The sequence below is a fragment of the Halichoeres trimaculatus genome, unplaced genomic scaffold, assembly GCF_033239565.1.
Source record: "Halichoeres trimaculatus isolate MK-OKI-2021-1 unplaced genomic scaffold, fHalTri1.1 fHalTri1_scaffold_9, whole genome shotgun sequence".
Lineage (NCBI taxonomy): Eukaryota > Metazoa > Chordata > Actinopteri > Labriformes > Labridae > Halichoeres > Halichoeres trimaculatus.
Genome location: NW_027437188.1, coordinates 19,187,047 through 19,208,703, shown reverse-complemented (window position 1 = coordinate 19,208,703; position 21,657 = coordinate 19,187,047). Strand labels below are relative to the sequence as shown.

Sequence of the window (21,657 nt, the reverse complement as noted above, 5' to 3'; positions counted from 1 at the left end):
TGCCCCGTGTTAGGGTTGAACTCACGACCTTCAGATTATGAGACTGACGCGCTGCCTACTGCGCCAACGAGGCTTGCATGTGTGCTAGAATATTTCCTGTTTGCCAGTCTTGCACCTGTGCTGTGTTGCCATTTTTGATGTGAATCTCTCATTTCTGCTGTACTCTCTTAAACTTTAATGATTGTTCGAAGAGCATTCACAAGTGTTAACAATAGGCAGAATGCTCAAAAACTTGATTCCATTTGTCCTTTTAATCCCTTTGTACTGTCAAAACAGGGCCAATGTAGCTTGCAACCATGAGGAGGCAATTTTTCTGACTCCTTGACATGAAACTCTTTGACTGTCTTTAAGGTGAAGATTGCAGGTACACTTCCTTGTCCTCAATGTCTTGCATTTAGTTGTTGATAACTTTGCAAGTGACCCCGGGTTTTCTTTTGATTGATCAGGCACAGCAATAGTCCCCAGTGGTCCTCATTGTGTTTGGTTGTCTGTTGTTTTTAAAACACCTGCCCCATGTGAGGGTTGAACTCACGACCTTCAGATTATGAGACTGACGCGCTGCCTACTGCGCCAACGAGGCTTGCATGTGTGTTGGTGCTAGAATATGACCCATTGGCCAGTCTTGCACCCTTTGCTGTGAGGCCATTTTTGATGTGAATCTCTCATTTCTGTTGTAGTCTCTAAAACTTTCATGATTGTTCAAAGAGCATTCACAAGTGTAAACATTAGGCAGAATGCTCAAAAACTTGTTTCCTTTTGTCCTTTAATCCCTTGTTCATTCCAAACAAGGCCAATGTAGCTTGCAACCATGAGGGGGCAATTTTTCTGACTTCTTGACATGTTCATCTTTTACTGTCTTTTAGGTGAAGGGTATGATGAAAGGTCCTCATTGTGTTTGGTTGTCTGTTGTTTTTAAAACACCTGCCCCGTGTGAGGGTTGAACTCACGACCTTCAGATTATGAGACTGACACGCTGCCTACTGCGCCAACGAGGCCTGAACATGGTTCTTTGCCCAGATCTGATCTATTTGGCAGTGTTTTAACTGTGCTGTGTTGCCATTTTTGATGTTTTGTCCCTAAATCAGTTTGACTTCTTTCTCCTGAAATCTGCCTTCACCTCTCTGTTATTGTCAAGTCGACTAAAAACTTTTTTTTTTTTTTTTTTTTTTTTTTTTTGTACTTCTGGACTTAAGTAAAACTACTGGTGGAGTTTTTATCTGCGTACAAGTCTATGATTTTGGTAAGAGTTTGTTTCCCAATGAGTGTTCAAAATATTGACAGATAAAAACAGAACAGGAGTGAAGAAGAGATTGTGTCTATGTAATTTTGGCTGTAAATCTGTATGCTAATGAGGCATGGTCTGTAATCCTCTTAAAACTAATCTCACTCAATCCTCCCAGTCCAGGCCTGGGCACTGCTCATGCACATAGCCATGCTGGGGTGAAAACAACCACACATGCACTTTCACTTCTCCAAAACACACTTTTTTCACATGATCAATTTCTCCACTACTGTTAAACTTTTCATCAATCAACTAAGAAAACATCTTATGTATTTGCAGAATCAGTTCTTAAATCTAAGAATTTCTTGAAAATGAATGCTGTTTTAATGAACAAAAAGAAAAAATAATTTCTTTCCAAATTTTATCCCCATGCGAATTATTTGTGTGACAAAGTGCCTGCTCACTTATTTAAGCCCCTCTCTGTTTTCTACACTGAGCAGTGTTTGAACCATAGAGAGACCATGGCAATGTTTTGTTAGTTGCCTTTTTGCCCTGATATAGTGTCATGAAAATGAAGGTGAACTTTGCTTTTCCCGGACAGTTACTGTTGGTGTGCAGTGTGAATACTGATAACCTGCCCATGTTTAAAGCAGTTGAGTCTTTATGAGTGCATGTGGCTGTTCTGTTGATGCTTTGTTTTTTGTTGTCGAGGATAAAAGGGATAGTCAGATGACTGTTTTTCTTGGTGTTTTCATTGTGATAAAGCGAAAGGTGACCCTAAGATGTTCTCTTCCATAACCTTGTGCGCATGCATGTATACACACTCAGGAACAAATACAAATAGTCTGGCTTCTCAATACCAGGGGGATGTCACTATAGTCTTCTGTTATGTGTGGTTAATAGTGCTGCATACCTAGCACTCAGTATGCACAGCACATCACCTCTCTAATCTCTCACACTGTCTCAGTGTCTTCCTCTTATGCGCTCTCTCCCCTTTTCCACCATTGCCTCCTGTCTGCTCTGTCTTTTTCTCCTTTCTCCTTTTTTGCCTCTCCATCAACCTCCCAATGGAATGCAACTTACTAGAATTTCCAGCCACTTCTCTCCCTTTTATTTTGACTTTCTCTGTCTACCGCAGGTGCACCCTTTCTGTGTGGTGCATGCAAGTCATTGAGTGCAAAACAAGCACATTGTCATTATGTTAAATGTTGCATACAATGTACAGATCCCTTTTATCACCTATATTCTTTTCATGTTCCTTTTCTATCTTCTTTGCAGGTATGAAAGAGCTTTCCCCTCCTCCTCTAAATCTGCGGCGTCTCTACGCTGAGACACTGGAATGGGAGCCCGTGTTGATGATCATCTCACCAGGGGCAGACCCCTCCCAAGAGCTTGCAGAATTGGCAACTGAAACTGTGGGCAGAGAAAACTATCATGAGGTAGAGAATGACAGCAATAAATGGCTAAAGAGATATAACACAAGTTGGTGCAAGGGAATATTTTCAACAGATCAGATGCAATGCAAGTTGAGCTCACTAATGTTTGGGAGATTCAGGAAAGCAACCCTTTTGAATTTAGTCAAATTAAGCCGCAGGCTGAGGCTCCACTCCTGGTGTTGCCCTTCTGTCAATTTCTTTAAGTTTCAGCTTTTTAACCATATTGCCCCTGGAGCCCAAAGACTTTGGTTTCATGTTTAGAATATTTCTTCCCAATAAGTTTTTTTTTTCTTGTTGTTAATTCAAGGCCTTATCCATAATCTGTGGCATTTTCTAAAGAACTAAAGGACTCAGATCTCAAAAAACAAAACAACAAAAATGTGTATAAGGGATAAGTCATTTCTTAGGTGCATATGTATATTCTTTTAGTTTTTCTTAGATTTCAAAATTTTAAGCTTATGTTTTAATTTTAATCAACAAACAAAGCAAACACACAGACCACATTTTTGTACTATTTTTCCTATAGTATCATCATTTCATCTTAAGGGTGTAATCCTATGAGTAATCAGCTCACAGATTTAAGGGTTCTATGATCTCTTTGTTACCAAGGAGAAAACTATTCCATAACAACTACCATCTGTTATAAAAAAGTGAACCTGTAAAAGGGAAATAAAGGATGAACAAAGTGTGTATGAGTCACACTATTGTTATACACTATTGTTAAATTACTTTTTCATTTACATTTAGAGTCTCATGCAGTAAGTACTTCAGTCTCTGTGATTGAGTAGAAAGGTGAATACAGAAAATGAATTCCCCAACTAGAAGATTACAATAAAGAATCAAATTTTCTATCTCACTGCTCCTAATTTTAATCCCTTCCTTCCCTTTCTCTCTGTTAGATCTCCATGGGTCAGGGACAGGCAGATGTGGCCTTAGCTACACTCAGAGAATGTTCCAGAAACGGAGACTGGCTTTGCCTGAAAAACCTCCACCTTGTCACTACATGGCTGCCCCTGCTGGAAAAGGTAAGAACTTTGTGGGATTAAGAGTCTTTGTAAGACTTTTTAGATGATTATTCTCTTGTTGGATAATAAAAATGGATGTTATTGATAAACTCAGGTACAGATGCATTAATTTGCTGTTTTTGGATTTGGTTGTGTGACTGTCTACAACAGTGTAGCATCAGCATTTTCTACTAGAGTTATTAAAACTACAGCCAAACTGAGTTCCACTAGGTGTTAATTGGGAGCTTTGTGCCTACAACATCTTGCGAGGGTCCAGGTGCAAGGTCAAAAATCAGTCCCCATTGGGAAAATCCAGTGGAATGAGTCCTGTGTGGGAAAAACATAAACATAACATTTCTTTAAGCCTTAAGTCTTTATGTCACATTGTCACAACCTCACTGTTGCATTCTGGTAGATTTTGGGGAAAGAAAAAGAAAGAAAGGGGCGAAACTTGAAGGAGTCAGGCCAAAAAATCTTTGAATTGGAAATATGTTAAGTTTTGCATATCATCACTGGGTGTATGAAATTCTTCCTGTGCTCTTAAAATTCCTGTTCTCAAAAATGGCACAATGATAGCTAAACAATAAAGCTTATAGAAATGTATAGCAGCATAGCTAATTTGATTTTGAGAGATATACTGCCAGGTAGTGCAATCTGTGTATTAGAAGGTGTTTTTCTTTCATTTGTAACAGGATCTTGGTTTATAGAAAAGAAAAGAAAAAAGACCCACTCCTGTTTTTGTAAAACAGTTGATTTTCCTGAGTGGATGGGGTTGAACCATTGTATTGGATGTCTGACAGCCACCCACTAAAAGTTGTGAACAACTCAAAGTGGGTTGATATGTGTCAACTACTTTTCGTGTGTCCATGTGCTTGCCCTGGAGCTCTGTTAAGTGTTACTGCAGTAGGCCATATTTTCTGGAAAGACACAGCTGTTTTCAGTGATCGGCCTTTCTGTTTTTGTCTCTGTATGTGTCCTTCTTTTCAATTTAGACAGAGACTAATTCTGTTCAGAGTAGTATGTGCTCTTACTTTGTCTAAAAACACAACTCATTACTCTGTACTTGTGCACAGGTCTTCTGGCCTTTCTCTGTACTTAGTATTTCATGATTTTGTTCTTTTTGTCTATATTTTGGATTGACTTCTACTTCCTTACCTGCCTCAACCTGCCTCTACCTTCATTCACCATACTGCATATCTCAACCTCTCTGTCTGTTCATCTGTCTGTCTTTCACTCGGTGTTTCTTTGTCTTGCTCTTTGCCCAGCAACCGATGAGGTTGAGCTCTCTGCAGTGGAGCCTGAAATGAAAAGCTGACGCAACAAGGGGAGCAAGGGAGGCAGGGAGCATAGGAAAAAAAAAGAATGAAGACACAGTAGATGTGAAAGGAGCAAAGCATAGGGGAAGATGAACCCTTCCACAACAAGCAGGTGGAAATTCTACCAAGATAGGGTTTTGTTTTAGTTTCTGTCTTTGAATGTGTGACCATCTGTTCTGTCTTACTGTATCTCTCGATGTAGTTTTTAAAAATCTCTGACTTCTTTTGGCCATCTGTCTCACTGGTCCTTCTTTCCTTCACTTAGCCAGTTGGTCAGATAGGGAGAGGAAAAAGGAGGGAATGGAGGCAGAGAAGCTGAGCGGTCAGTGTTCATAATTGAAGTTGGCACTGCAGATGTCCTCTCATCCCTGTCTGCTTATATTCTTCCACTTGCACTGTTTTCTATCCCTCATTTTTTACATCACCCACCCCATCCATCAACTTATGCATACATAGTCTAATCAAACCATCTTCTTTTAGCAACAATCCAGAAATTATCTTCATCGGCAAAAAAGATAAAGACAAAATAGTGACATGCATTTACATCAAACTATATCTTTTAGAATCACATTAGTAACAACAAAGTAAATAATTGTTGGGACCAAGTTGTAATAAGGAGTTTTTGTAAGTTAGGAATCTTAAAAACTGTATAAAGGCACAAATATAAATAATCAAAACTTTCTGTTGAAGTGAAAAAGACCTGTTGAGTGTCACTATCTTTATTTTTGAGGCAATTCCCCTATTTTTATCTTTCCATTTTTCATTTTTTGTGCTTCTATCTCTTTGCTTCTTGGAATGTTATAATCAGTTCAGACACACACACACACACACACACACACACACACACACACACACACACACACACACACACACACACACACACACACACACACACACACACAGAAAGCAGCGTTTTCTTCGAGGGATGTCAGTTCCAGTGTATTTTAATCTTCAATAAACATGTGCTGCCATGTGAAAGACTACGGTTCCAAATGATGCAGAAACACATTGATTACAATTCAATATATGTGTGTATGTGTAGTTTTGTACTTGTGTGTACTGGTGTGTGAGTACCCAATCAGATGACACAAGACCCCGAGGTGCAAGCATGCTATTTTTAACCTTAAGTGTTCGAGGAAAATAGAAGGAGAGGGGGAAGGAATGTCAGAGGAGAGGAGGGAAAAAGAAAGCCTTAAATTGAAATGAAGGGACAGGGACAGGTGCAGTGACAAGAACAGATGTAGAAAGAGAGGAGCAGATGAAAAAAATAAGTTGAATGGTCTGTCATTTTAGACAGTTTGTAAACCATGTAATAGTTCTGTAATAGGAATATTTTGGAGCTCCATTTTAGACAGCACAAAGTTTGAATAAATGAATCAATTAAGGATATCAGTGACAATATAATAAAGGCCATCATACTACCTGTGGAAAAGTTGATTTTTATTTATTTTCATGGAATGCTACGTGCCCCTTTTTTAAAAACGGCCACCTCAAAGTGGTACATCTTGCTTTGTGGTGCTACAAAGATGGAGATTTTACTGCTGTGCTTTTGGATAGCAATTGAGGAGTCAAAACTTGTAAGCACTTAGTATCAAATCTACAAATCAACAGTAGCCTTCTTGAATCGCTGACCATTAATGAGCTGCACATACAGGTGCAGCTTATGCAGCTATGTCACAGGGCACCTGTAAAACAAAAGCAAGCAGAGCATTATTCTAAAGTGTGAAAATCCCTAAATAGCTGTGGATGACACTGAATCAAAGAAGTTATCTGTAGTGCTGTAGCCAAATGGGTGACAACTTTTGGCAGACCAGACAGGATTTTGTAATATCTAGGTCTTGGACCAAGGTACTGTTGTGAATTGGAATATAAAATGGTACCTAAAAGATAGGGTCATAAATATGATAAATATTAATTTCTGAAGTTAAGTGAGTTCAGTTAATTTAAAAAATAATAATTTGACAGCTGTAGTAAAGAGACAGTATATAAAGTAAAGGAAAAATCTTGTCGAAGGGATTTAGAAGTTGTTGAACATTTGCAATGTGCCTTTGTGGTCCTTCAAAACATACTTCAGAAATTGAAACTTGTCTTGTAAATGCAGATAAGACCAAGCCAATGCTTCTAACTAGATCTAAGACCAGGCCACAAAATGTTTGTGTGCTGTGTACTGTTGATGAAAAGGAGACTGAGGTTGTACCCTGTTACAAATACCTTGGTATATTGATTGATGACCTTTTGCATTTTAAATCACATTTACTGTGTCTTGTGAAAAAGCTGAGGCTGAAACTGGGTTTTTATTTCAAAAATAAGTTGTGTTTTTCTTTTTAAGGAAAAAAACAGCTTATTGCAGCAGCCTTTTTACCTGTTTTAGATTATGAAGATCTTTGGTACATGCATGCTCCTGCATGGTGTCTCCATACGATCGATACTGCCTATCACGCCTCCTTGAGCTAACGTAACAAACTGTAAACCTCTGACTCATCATTGTGAGTTGTACTCTCGGGTTAGGTGGCCTACTTTGGTGACATGGAGGCTCACACATTGGTACACTTTCATCTATAAGGCAGTTCTTGGTCTGCTTTCCCACTATTTATGTGTCTCTATCATGCAGAAAAGTACCAGACATAACTCTCTGAGTTCTCAGGACCTCATCATGCCCCCTGCCCCAAAAGCTCAGACAGAAATTGGGAAAAGAGCCTTTAGGTACTCTGCACCCACAGCTTGGAACCAGTTGCAGAATGACTTAAAGCTAAAGGAGCTGGTGTCCTTCAATGTTTTTAAATCTAAAATGAAAGGCACGGGGGCAGGTTTGAAAATATTTCAGTATTTTGCTGAAAAAGAGGTTTTTAATCTATAATGGGACCAACCTGGTTAAATAAAGGATAAATAGATAAAAATGAAACAGTCCGATTTATTTCATGTTTAAGAAGGGATTTTTTTTTTAATTCACAAAGTCTCTGTCTTTTTATTGCGATATATGTAGTTTTTATGTGCAATTAGATTGAACAAGATAAGTCATTTCTCTTTTTAGAATTCTACTGAGATAGACATGGTACAATACACACCTGAGAATATGAAACGTCCAACATATTCCAGCTGCTGGATAATGCTTGAAATAAATAGCCCTAATTCTTCTCTAATTGTCCAAACTAAATAGTAAGTTTCCAGTATTTTAAAGAACTGTCTGTATGCTAGTTTTGTGTGAAGCTAACCATTATATTTACTGTCTGGTGCCTTTGTACCTTGTGTGATATAAATTCCACACAATCTGTGTGGAATGCATGTTTGACATGTGTCCTGTTTGTCTTCTGTAGGAGCTGAACGTGTTACAACCAAAAGCAGGCTTCCGTCTCTGGCTGACAGCAGAAGTTCACCCCAAATTTCCTCCAATACTGCTGCAGTCCAGCCTCAAGATCACTTATGAGGTACTTACACACACACACACACACACACACACACACACACACACACACACACACACACACACACACACACACACACACACACACACACACACACTAACCATAACCACCACACATTTTGGTAGAGAGTTAGCATTGAGCAGTATAGACCCGATGCAGTGTAACACATATTTTCAAACAATAACCAAACCTTGTGATTTCTGTCAGCACACAGGGTCATGTGGCTTTATTTTTCTTTCATTTATATTCAGGGTGAAAGCTTTTTCATTCATAGAAGGCATCTCTGAATCTCTATGTTTGAATATCACATGACTTAAAAAACATCACAACGTTACATACACAAAACAGATATACCAAAGATACAGAAGCCTGCAGCGTGTGCTTTAGTGAAGCATGGTTTAGTGCTCAGTGTGTTTCTGTTGGGAGTCCAGCTCAAGGGGTTAGTTGCTTCAGCAGCCAAGCATGCAGCATAAACAGCCCTTTCCTTTACTTTCTGTTCGTTCGTTTTCACTCTTAGACACAGTCGCATCCCATCATGTCCAAAGTTAATGAAAAACATTGGATGTATGCCCTTGCATCCTGAGTGTATCCCGAGTGGTACCATTGTAAGTATGCTGTAATTTTTTGGGGAGTACTGGACAAGCAAGTTTTCAAGCAAGTACCAGAGCTATTTTGTCATTCTACAGCCAAACAAATACACACAGACTTATTAATATTAACTGCCCCCCAGACTGGAGCTAGGATTCATCCATAAATTATTCAGTTAATCTCTGTCAGATTTACAGTATAAGCTCTGCCAATAATCAAATAAAGTGATACATACATGTGAAATTATGTGTCTTTGCCTACCACTGCCACCACAGGAACTGTAAAGGTCATCCACCATGTACAGCTTTTGTGTAACCCAGTTACATCTGGCTTTTAGTCTAGTTTGAAGTAACAGTGACGGCAATGTTTTGTTGGCGCTGTTCCATTGCATTCGACTGAAAGTGTAAAAACAGAACCTAAGACTTTTGTAAGAAAATGCTGTATTTACTCAATATTTGCTTTGTGTGTGAACAGAAAACTGAATGAAGTTCAATTCATGCTGACGTGGAAAAAAAAATGTACAAGCTGGGCATCTTACTGGGTAGCATATGAGGCGATTTTGTCAATATTGGCAAAGTTAGTACATAGAATTTACAGGCAGTGTGAATTGTCAAAGCTCCCAGATGGTGGTACCAAATGTTGCAAAGCTGATAGTGTGTAAGATGATGTCAATGTATGTTCATTGTTTCCATAATATCAAGCATCTGCAGAGCATATTGTCAGTAAATTTTGCTGCACAAAGAACTGACACAGACTAAAAATTCTCCAGGAAAGTAGAGTGGACTACAGGATTGTTGCATTTATCTGAATATTACAGCCTGGTATTTGTATTAAAGCCCCAACAGCCTTTTCCTCATGGGCTGAGGCCGTGATCCTCTCAATGTGGAAAAAGTGTGCTCAGCTTTAACCTGTTTTTACTGTATTCTAAGAACCATGAAATCTTTCAAATGTACAGCTGATGGTCCTGCAAATGGTATATTTGACCCTGTGAGGACTTTCTTACTGATCTCATAATAGCCTCACTTATCTATCTATCTATCTATCTATCTATCTATCTATCTATCTATCTATCTATCTATCTATCTATCTATCTATCTATCTATCTATCTATCTATCTATCTATCTATCTATCTATCTATCTATCTATCTATCTATCTATCTATCTATCTATCTATCTATCTTAAAAAGGAAGAAAAAACAGAAAAGGGGTCAAGAGGAGAAGAAAGCCAAACAGGAGAGTGATAGAGCAAGACTAAAAGAGTCAAGGCTAAAACATATATTATGGATTACGCCGGTTCACAAACACTATATGCTAAGGACACAACTTAAAGCGCCAGGCTTTGAGTATTTCAGTAGTGCTATAATTATCCTGGTTGTGAAGTAGGCACAAATCAAGTTTACAAAGTTAGCTTATTGTCATGTTTTAAACATTAGTTCAATGTAACCATTAATAAATATAATGTCTCTTTGCATCCACTAAGAAGTTGTCTTGAACAAAGAAAAGTAGAGTTAATTAGAATAAGATCCTCTCTTCATTTATTTGCCTCAAAGCAAACAAGCCTTGTCAACAGTCACGCCCTTGTGATATGAGGGGCGATGGAGCTCATTGGAAAAGGAGTCTATATCCTAGAAAATTCACTAGCTTTTCTGGATAGTCCTGCCAGCCCTTTTAAGCAAAATCACCTAACAGATTTTGAAAGGGGGCAACATGATATGTAACACAGATAGCCTTTTTTTTTTTTTTTTTTTAACTTTTTTAAATTGCTTACTGTACATATTTCAGATATTGGATTTATGAAGTGTACTCCAAGAAATGTAGGGATAATATACCCATTTCTCAAGTTCTGTGTTCAATCTTAAAGTCCCATGACGCTATATGCTCACAAATTATCACAAAAAAACACATTTCTTGTTTTTATTTCCCAATTTGAATTCTTTCAACAGATGAAAAAAGTAATAGCTTCCTTGTCCTGGGATTACACCATACCTGTTCTCTATGAATATAATGTATTTTTCCTCAAAATTGCACAGTGAAAAGAAATCATGAACTTGGCTGATTCTGTTTTAGTTTAGTACCATGAGCTGTGACTTAGCTGGTTGCATTGTCTCTTTAGGAATGAGCCAATCCTGAGTTCCAGTATCAGCAGTCTCTTTTTTTCTAATCTAGTTTTGAACTTTTGAAGTTTAGTGTATGCTTTTGTCTTGCCAAATTTCTGTGCTATTATGACAGTACTGTTTGGACCTTGTCATTTGTAAATTATTAAACATTTTAAATGATTTAATCACTGATTATAAAAGTCTGGATCCCCCACTTTGTTTTTGTGCTTTCCCCACATGCAGGCTCCTCCTGGGTTGAAGAAGAACCTGCTGAGAACTTATGAGTCATGGACTCCCGAGCAGATCAGTAAAGGTTTGCTCCTTTCTTTTTGTTCTAAAATACACTTAAAAGTCAGTTTGCTCTTTTGCTCATACCAGCCACTGTAAAACCCTTTGAATTAGTCTTCTATATGAAATTACACTTAGCTCTGCTTTACTTTATAAAGAGAGATTTACTGTTCCTAGAAGATAAAAGCTTGCATTACATCTAGGTGCTCCATTAGTCCTTAACATCAAGACATCATCCATACATCATTGTCTTCAAAAACAGTTAAAGGTATAGTTTTCGCTGCTCTATGATAAGTACTGTAATAATAATAATGGTGATAATGGTGGATAATAAGCCAAGACTTCACCTGTAAACAAAGAAATATGAGAATGCTTTCAAGAACTGAGAAAGACAACAACCAGCAGAAGACACAGACAAAGCTTTGGAGTTCAAAAGAGTCCAAAACACGATACAGCATGCTCTACTCTCCACAGTCTTCACTGTTATGAATGGTATGAATCTTTGATACCTTCTAATACGTGTGTGTGTGTGTGTGTGTGTGTGTGTGTGTGCAGGAGGTATCCTGGCAAGGGCCCAGTCTTTGTTCTGTCTGGCCTGGTTCCATGCAGTCTGCCAAGAAAGGCGCAACTACATACCACAGGTAAAACACTCAGACACCCAAATATGGGTCCAAGTCGTAATGGTTCTGCAAAGTCATAACAGAACATAACCTCATGTTTGTGGAGCTCTTAAATGTAGCTTCCAAGACTGTCTCTTCCACAAAGTTGTTATTGCCATGTTCTCAGAACCAAGACACAGAAAGACAATCCCCTTTCCTTAACTAAAACGCCAAGCCAAAGAAATATTTGCATGTGAGTAATGTAACATTTTAGTAAAAATACATTACAGATTTTTTTTCATAAAAGGAAGACAAGCAAGTAAATAAAAGAAAGAAACACAAATTGATACCTAAAGGGAGGAAGATAAAATGACACCCACAGACAAGATGGAATAAAAGACTGATGAAAAACTGCAAAGCACTCTATTTCTTCGTTTATACTGACCAGCACAGCATCTGCTCTCTGGATCTCTGGAAAACTCTTTTTGTGTCTCTTTGTTTGTTTTGTATATATGTGCACAACAATGACAATAAGCTTTTGCTCTAAACTCGCTTGCTTGTCAACACACAACAGTATGCACACACACAAACACACATACTCAAGCTACATCTTATACTTTTCAGTGACACAGCTTATAGAGCAGCGGGTTTACTGTGTCACGCAAGGACAAGGAAAATGTGGGAAATATAACCCTCTGATGTCCCATATATTCAAAGGATTTTTAAAAAGAAGATGTATTATGAGTGTCAACTCATAATGGATTTCGTTGACTCCCTGACTGTGTTCAAGTAATGACTGTTTACTGAATAAAAAAGAAGGTTAGGACACTCACAGCAGCTAAATGGTGGAATCAACACAAAATATATAAACACCGAACTTTTTTCTCAAGTGAAATACAAGATGGCTTATAAGTCATTGCCTAAGAAACTGCATGAATACATTTGCATAACTTGCATATCTTCAAGAAAATTCAGATTATTTATTTTTTTATGTTCACACCGTTGAGAAGATACAAGTGGTGTTTTCAGTTTCTTCTATAATGGAGCTTTTAGTTTTGTACAGTTGACTAGATTTCACCCCGGTTCTCTACTTACTTACCTCCAACCCTAGATACCATTCTCCTGTCTCTCCTGCTTTTTTTTACAACTTCAACTTTATTATAGTCCCATGGGTAAATTGTTTTTTAGCAGCAGGCATCAGTTCACAGTACATGATAACACATAAATCATACGGGTATTACAAAATCAGGAAAAATCCTGAACTCAAATGAAAAAGGACGGCACTTAAACCACAAAATGCCAAAGACTAAGAATCAGGCAAAACCAATAAAGTGTATTCAGTCATCAAAGTGCTGTGCAGTAGATAAATAAACAGTAATGAAGAACATACAAGATAAAGCAGATAAAAGATATTCAATAAAAGTCAACAATTAATCCTATCTACAAGAAGCATAAAACACAAAAAGGAGAACTGGTTAGGGCACTGAATGAAGGTTTTCCTCACTCTCTCACCAAATCTCTTGTGAGTGTTTTCGTTGGATATGCTAATGTTGTTTCTCATCCAAGCACATGATTACTTAATGATTCTAACAGTTTCTGCTCTTGTTCATCCACTCCAGGATCACTTGTTCCCTTCCACTGTCCTCTGTCCTTCTGTCATCTATTTGCTCTCTAATTTTAAGTTATTATTTTTACATTTCTGTGCCAACACTGATTCAATCTTAGGGACAGATGAATTGACACTGATGGAGAACATAAAAGGAAGAGTAATGGAATGAAATAGAAAAGTGAAAAGATACAACAAAAAAGATGTTTGTGTGATAAACAGCAGCAAAGTGGAGGATATGGTTGATTAATGGCCAGTCTTTAATCTCACACATACTCATGTAAGCACATATACCAGGGGCTCCAGGATCAGGCCCCGGCACAGTCTGTGAATACACTCTTAAGCACAAATTTACTCACCAAACAAAATACATCTAATCATTGAAAGATTTTCTTAACTGGCCTACACAGTTTTCCTTCACCCTTCACCTCATCCACCTACAGCATTATTGAGTAGACTGCAAAAACTGATTTATTAGTAGTAGAGTGCAACAAATACACTGAGGTAAACTAAGACTGCCTTCAACTTTAACACCTTCGTATTTTTCCAAACCAAGATGTTTTTTTCTGCTGTGGGTGGCTAAACTGGGGGTGGTTTTTTAAACATGTTTTTTTCCTCCGTTTGAAAAAAAAAAGATCATAATTTTCTCTCTGCAGCCTCATTGCTAATGTCTTTGCTCTTGAATAGAGTCAGCCTCCATTTCACTGTAACTATATAGTAAGTTATTTAGGGAATTAATGTTTGGTCTTAGAAAATCTTGGTAACCCTAGGTGTCTAAAGAGTATTACTGTATAACCATACAAATTTTAAATAATTCAGACTAGAAAATCTTTGTTAGTTAATTACATAAAAGTTTATATTATCCCTCAGTCAGTTGAAGGAGAAACTGTCGTAGATGAAAAATATGTGCACTCTTAACCTACTGGCAATCAACTGTATTTCCTTCTTAAAGTCCTGCAATTTGCATCAGTAGGGCATCAGGTGTGATAAATACCTGCACTTGCATATATTTGTAAGAATACTCATAGAAAAAGATGAAATATGTGTTGGAGATGATGCTCTAGTCCAAATGTGTCATTCAGAATGGCATTTGTCAATGTTTGGCTGACAAATTCTCAAACAAACATTACTGCTTGATGTTTTGTGTCTGACACGTAGTGAAATGCATTCACTGTAAGGCTGCCCCCTCCCCTCTATGTTTTATTCAGGGTTGGACAAAGTTCTATGAGTTTTCTTTGTCGGACCTCCGTGCTGGCTTTGAAATCATCGACAGGCTTTTTGAAGGTAGGGCTGCTGGTGGCAAACATTACAATGCAGTAGGGAGCCCTGCAACACATATGGTAATGACAACAGGAGTCTGTTTGTTCTTTGATCAATTACCTCTTTCATTTTCACTTCCCCTGATAGAGCATGACACAGACAACTCAGCATTTGCATTTCAATACAGTGTAGCGAATAATTCTGGTCAGTTGTTGTGTCTCTGCCTCCCCTTTTATTCATGTGTTTATAGAGTTTTCATCTGTCCTATTTGTGCTGATAATACAACTTAAGCATTACTGTGTCTTTTATCACCAGGAAGCAAACCTTTCCAGTGGGAGTTTGTCCATGGCCTGTTGGAGAGTGCAATTTATGGTGGACGCATCGACAACCCATCTGACCTCCGCATCTTACGCTCTTACCTGGAGCAGTTCTTCTCCACACATCACTTCTCATCCTCCCTCTCAGCAAGTCAGAGAAAGAGCAAAGGAGGAGCACGCTTTATCTCTCCTCCAATCAGCCTCCCTAACTCTTGCTCCATATTGGTAGGTTGTCTTGATAAGAAAGTGAAATAACAAATGCGGTCGGCAAGCATTAACATAAACATTTAATAGTGCAATTGAAGTGGAAAATGCATGTGGGATTTTAAACAAGTAGAAGCGCTTAATGGCTGTTATAGGAATTGAAAGGACACTTGTATATCTCTGTGCTTACAGGCTTTGCTCTGAAGTGAGGCAGTGAAGTGTAATCACACTTGTATGGTTTAAGGTGTGCTCAGAAAAAAGCCACAAAGTATACTGCAGGGTTTTTAAAACACTATTTGGTTGACTATTAATTCCACAAGTATTATTTTATACAACTCTTTAAAAGTGGTTTTACTTTTCAGTTTGGGAGCACTAGTGGTTCGAAACATCTTAGGCTCTCAGTGTCTAGTTCCTCTGAGACATTTCAAAAAAGGTGCTGATATTCTTTCCCACTCAATATGTCATGTAGGTAAATTTCTGTGTGTGACCTGTTTGTGACCGTGTGTCTCCCAGGACTACCGCAGCGTTATAGAGAATCTCCCGGAGGACGACAGACCGGCATTCTTTGGTCTTCCTGCCAACATCGAAAGATCCTCTCAGAGAATTATCAGCTCCCAGGTGCACCAACGCACTCACACTCATACACACACTGCCACCTGCTTACTCCCACAAGCACACAGCACCATCAACAGCCCTCATCTCTACCTCACACATGCAGAAATACAAACACAGAACTACACACATTTACTGTACTCTCATTCCAGCACAAAATTTGCAAATACTCACTTTCTTTAACTTATAGTAATAGTAGTTCAGCCATATATACTGAGTCAGAAAAATTTCCTGTTCATGCAGCTGAAAGCACACAATTTCACAGATGTGCGAGAGCACAGAGGGAAAACTTGATGCTCACAAAAGATTTGAACTTGTGCGAAAGGAGACATAACTCTCACTGCCACTCCAGCAGCTTGATTCACTCAAATATTTAGCTTTTTCTTTGCCTTGGTCAAATGTAAATGCTATGTTCATTCAGTGAGTGGTCTGTTTATTTGTCATGGTTAGACACTCCTCCTGGAGTGTATGTTCTTGCTGAAAAACATGCATCAGCCCTGTGTTTAAATTTTCTGTTTTTTTTTTACAAGATTGAATTTCAGAATATCTCGAGCACTTACCGTTAACCATTCGACTCAGTTGGTTTCCTTTTCCTTCCCTTAGATTCTCCTTGTTCCTTTTTTCTGTTCATTCATTCATTTATTCAGTAAATATCAGCTTCTGCAGCAGTACAAGTTTTTCACTTTAGAGAGAGTTCTTTTTAAACTTTTTTCCATTTGTTTTTCCTCCTTTATGTGTCTGCACAAAAAGACCCTTCTGACCACCAGAATTCAGAGTCAGTTATTTTATTTTAGCTGGGTTAAATTGAGATTAATAAAGTGAAACAATCTTAGTGCAAGTATTTGTTTTCTTCTTGCGTATCACTGGAGGGTAACAATGTATGCTGCTGCAGCTGAACAAACTAAACTCCCCACCGATTTCAAGTGTTGATATTCAAATGTGTCTGTCAGGACTTGGGTTATGTTGCTCTGGTCTTGATACTCGTTATTTCCAGTTTTCAAGGCTCCACTTAGTGAGAACAGAGTCAACAAGTAGTTAAGTTGTCCCTGCCAATATCAACTCACTCCTTTTTTTGTTTTTCATTTTTTAGGCATCATTAATTTTACCTCACCACTGATCTCTGTAGAGCCAGGCAGTTCAACCCTTGATTTATGTTGAAATTACAGAGCTGACTGCTCCTCCAGATTGTTTGTGCTGTACGACATTGTGCTTATTATTCTCATTTTGTGTCTCTCTTCTAGACCTTATGTTTGTGTGACTGAGAGTTTGAGCTAATGTATATTTTGTGTGTGGTTACTCCTTCAACAAACTCAGTTTCAGTCATGTTTCATGGACTCACTTTCACTCAGGAGACATAAAAGTGGATTATTTTGGGGTCATGACTTCAATATAGGTGAAAGTAGTTTACCAGACAGCCATCCTTTTTCATTACTTTCACTTTGAAACAAAATTCACCTTGCAGAGACATGAGACTTGGTTTTGATGGGTAATCCATCACTGTGGATATCATGTCTGTTCATAATGTTGTCAAGGTTATGTTGTCATTGTGGAGAAGATGTGTTTGTGAGTGTAATCTGGGTTTAAAGAGTCTTCACCTGAGCAGTAATGAAATTTGAACAAACACTTCAACCGGAGATGATTTATTTAGACTGTATTACTAGCCACGAGGTGAGGATTGGACTAAAAAGTTTCAAGGCAAGGGCAATTTCTCAACCTCAAGGCAACTGGAATGTGTGACCTTTGAGTGGAAGAAAGAAATGTAACTCTTATATATTTAATTTTTCGGCTCCAGCTAAACTTAGAAATAAAAAAAGCATCCCTTCTTGAGGCTGGCTCCAAAAAGCCCAGGAAACCATTGACATAAACATTACAATACTTGTCTTTACAGATAGTTGATAGTGTCTTAACTGTTATAAACAGGCAAACAATCATTGGGCTTTGAAACACTTTTCAGAAACCAACAGGTGATGTGAAATAGACAATTTTAAAAGTTTTGTCCTTTTTTAAAACTCCAACATAAGCTGTATGTTCTACGAGTAACTTCCATATGCAAAAGGAAGTTGAAAGAGGACAAGAGATAGAGCTGTGCTACACAGAATCAACACAGAAATATTGAGATATGTCAAAGTTTGTGTGGGGTTGGTGGCCTATCTGCACTGTATGTGCTAATTACAATTCTTAAAGCAACAAGTTGTGTTGCACATGGCTCACAGTTATCTGTGTTTGTGCTGAAATAGATAATTGTCATTGGTGGATGTCTGTTCATATGAATGAGGTTGTTTGTGTGTCCCCGTGAGAAGTTATTGATGGTCACTGCAGATGCTGATGTAACCTCACGAAACAGTGTCACAAGAACTAGACACCAAACGTGTTTCATGTTTGTGTATTAGTGTATCATTTATTGAGAGAGAAAGAGAAAGAAAAAGATTGCACAAAAGAGAGAAGCTGGACAGTACAAAGAGAGGGATGAATGTGGGACATGTATCAGTGGCTGTTAGCATCGAGGCTCAGAGCCCACCTCTACTCTGCCTCTTTACCACATACTAGATCAACCCAAGTCAGCATTTCCCATGGGGGACACACAACGAAGGGCTCAAAAAGTCCACTCTGGAAACAGCTTGGTGAAGACACAGAGACTATGTCCATGTATTATAATGTCCATGGTCTTATTGATGCATTAGAAATTAAACCACTGCTCATCTTGTAAAGAAAACAAACAAAACAGAATTCTATAAAGGTTAAAAGGGTATTATAAACAGTTTTGATGTTCTTATCCACAGCAAACCCACTTAAACCATGCAGCACCATTATAGCCTGTGTGCACAGTCCCATGAGGTAGTTAATGCATTTAAGTCCATTCATCCTGTCGGTGAGGTCTGCTGATCTCAAGAACCACCAACCTAGTTTAATTCACACCATCCCTCAAGGCCTTTTTCGTGTGTGTGTGTGTGTGTGTGTGTGTGTGTGTGTGTGTGTGTGTGTGTGTGTGTGTGTGTGTGTGTGTGTGTGTGTGTGTGTGTGTGTGTGTGTGTCTTCACCTATTTCCCCTCGTTGTGATTGTGTCCCCCTCTGCTGTCATTCGTCACTGTCATGATCATTTCTCTCTCCCTGTCTCTCCCTCTCCCCGTCTCCTTCTCTTGCTCTCGTTCTTTTTCTTTTCCGTAATTAATTCCTTCACCTATCTCCAGAGATTCTTGGCACTTTCTGTGGGTCAGGTTTTTAACCACACTCACATTCTCAGGGGGCAGTGAGGGGTTTTGGTGGGTCCCATTTTAAATTCATATAAAAGCATAGTTGGATAACCAGCCATGGGTCTTATTAGCTCAAAATATTGACTGTGTCCTACCTCCAGCTTCAGACAGATAGATTTATCATATGTAGTTTTTATGTATAGTGCAAAACAATTTGGAACATAAGTAGAGTCTATCACGAGGGCATTAATTGAAGTGAGTTAATAGCTAAGCTAAATTCAAATTTGTTAAGGGTGTGCAAGTGGTGTTTCAGGTAGGCATGTGCTTGAATTTTTCAATAGGATGAGGGGCACAGAGACAGCATCATTTCTATCCATTTTCCTTACATTATGATACTATTCTTGGTTTTGGGCTAAAATCCAAAAGACAAGGACATCCTCCCTGCTATATCATCATACGCCTACTTTACCTTGGCATTGTACAGACCATGATCTGCAGTCCAAGACTGTCACCAAGCTCTTCATAATGCACTCACTTTTCCAAAACATGCAGAAATAAACAGGCACTCAACTAACTAAACTGACTTAACATAACTAAGCTATCACAAATAAAGGGTAGTCTTTTTTTTAGAACTATGACTTAACAGTCAAATATAATTGTTCACAAATTCATTTTGCACAGCATAAAAAATCCAATTCAAAAGCAAAAGGATTAAATCAAGCTTCCCTTTCATTATTGTTAAGTACACAGGATGACACGTCTTTTAATGTGGGAAGTCCCTAATGTGAAACTGTGCACTGCTATTCCGGCACAATGTTGTATGCATCCTCACGTGCTTCTGTGGGTGCATTTGTGAATGTCCAAATGGAGCCCTGAGTTATAATGTTAGATGTCGCTGCTACTTGAGAGTCACTGGTTGTGACATAAATCTAGATGTATTTGAACCCAATGCATTTTAAATCTACATCCTCAGTTGTCACATTTTATTGCTATCAGGTTGAAGCAATAGATTAGTTATCTGTTTTTTTTTTCAATCCCTCCACTTTTTCATCTCTACCTCTTCCTCTTCTTCCCACTCTCTCCCTCTCTCTTCTGTATAAACACACAGAGATGCACACTCACAGACACACACACGTATATAAGCATCCCTCCTGAGCTGAGAAGATAAAGCAGGTGTTGGTAAAGAGTCCTCCTGGCCCAAATGAAAGCCATTTATCAGACACTTTGCCTTCCTCACAACACGCACATACATAGAAATTACACAACCCCAGAAACACACGCCCTGAGTCAAGATAAAAGCCCTATCCAGGGTTCTGGGCCTAAAGCTGAGCATGCTTGATTAGGTGTGTAAGCAGCTGTAAGGAGATGTGTTGGGGGTTTGGCCTTTTTTCACTTCCAGTGATATCCCAGGACTTGAAACAGTGTAGCCAGCAGAGCTACACCAAATTAAAGTATTTGTTGTAAAGTTAATACTACACTCTTTTTTCTCTCACATAGAGAGGTCTCTTTTATCATTGAAACTTCATGGTGTAATAAGATAATTATAATTCTAAGCACAATGCAAACTTTATCTCATGATGACACAAAAAAGAGAGCATAAAGCCAGTTCAACTGTTTAAATAGATACACCCGTGCTACTTCTTGAGCATATTTGCTCAATTGATCATTTGTTTGTGTTTCATATCAAATCTCTCACAGGTGATTTCCCAGCTGCGTGTTCTGAGCCGCTCAGTAGCAACAGGTTCAAAGTTTGACAGAGAGCTTTGGTCAAATGGACTGTCACCTGTGCTCAACTTGTGGAAGAAACTCAACACGGTCAGTTCTTTTTTTTGTCTTTCTTTCTTTAAGTTACACCTCTTTTTACCCTGAAATAAAAACTGTCTCTGTGCAGGCATCCCTTTAAAAGATGGAATTTGATTACAATGTATCTGAAAACCAAACTTCAAAGATGAAGCCACATGTTTCATATTCTTAATTAATCTGGATCAGTTGTATGTAAAAGTGTAATGGAGAACAGCAGGGTTACAGTCTCGTAGAGATAAAGCTGTTCTTTCAACAACTAATTCCCTTTTGCTGGACTCGTGCTATTATTTTGTCAAACATATATATATTGTTAATATTATTACGTTTTTTGTTTGTTTGTTTTTTATCGAGCTCATTGTCTTAAGGGAAGTGTTGAATCATAAATGCATTAGCAGGTTTTGTTTTTAATTTTACTCTGACATTTCCACACTGAGGAAAATCATGGTATTTTTTATTGCTCATACAGCAACAGCTAACTATATTAAAAGCTGTGGAAGCTAATCAGAAATTAGTAGAGTCTAATTCAACTCTGTGTGTGATAGCAAATAGCCTAGAGAAGCATCTCTGATGTGTGTGGTTGCTTGGAGACTGACACCTTTACAAATCAAAGGGAAATCTATCTCCACGTTAAATAATTTAGCCGCACAATTCTCTTCTCTCACTCTTCCTCTCATTTACTCCCTCTCATGCTG

At 38.3% G+C, this 21,657-nt stretch overlaps 1 protein-coding gene and 3 non-coding genes across 6 annotated transcripts in view; 1 reads left to right on the top strand and 3 right to left on the bottom strand.

Annotated features, from left to right (window-relative positions):
* On the bottom strand, positions 1 to 73 carry trnam-cau (transfer RNA methionine (anticodon CAU)). Its single transcript has one exon. It is a non-coding gene; the product is annotated as a tRNA-Met (tRNA).
* dync2h1 (dynein cytoplasmic 2 heavy chain 1) overlaps positions 1 to 21,657 on the top strand; it is a 115,406-nt gene that overhangs the window by 77,761 nt on the left and 15,988 nt on the right. For all 3 annotated transcript variants that reach the window (XM_074679184.1, XM_074679185.1, XM_074679183.1), the window contains 9 exons: positions 2,501 to 2,661; positions 3,558 to 3,683; positions 8,293 to 8,403; positions 11,329 to 11,398; positions 11,929 to 12,014; positions 14,787 to 14,862; positions 15,154 to 15,380; positions 15,873 to 15,977; positions 20,861 to 20,977. In XM_074679184.1, coding sequence (XP_074535285.1) covers positions 2,501 to 2,661; positions 3,558 to 3,683; positions 8,293 to 8,403; positions 11,329 to 11,398; positions 11,929 to 12,014; positions 14,787 to 14,862; positions 15,154 to 15,380; positions 15,873 to 15,977; positions 20,861 to 20,977 — 1,079 coding nt within the window. The remainder of the gene's footprint in view (positions 1 to 2,500; positions 2,662 to 3,557; positions 3,684 to 8,292; positions 8,404 to 11,328; positions 11,399 to 11,928; positions 12,015 to 14,786; positions 14,863 to 15,153; positions 15,381 to 15,872; positions 15,978 to 20,860; positions 20,978 to 21,657) is intronic.
* On the bottom strand, positions 508 to 580 carry trnam-cau (transfer RNA methionine (anticodon CAU)). The gene has a single exon. It is a non-coding gene; the product is annotated as a tRNA-Met (tRNA).
* Positions 923 to 995, bottom strand: trnam-cau (transfer RNA methionine (anticodon CAU)). The gene has a single exon. It is a non-coding gene; the product is annotated as a tRNA-Met (tRNA).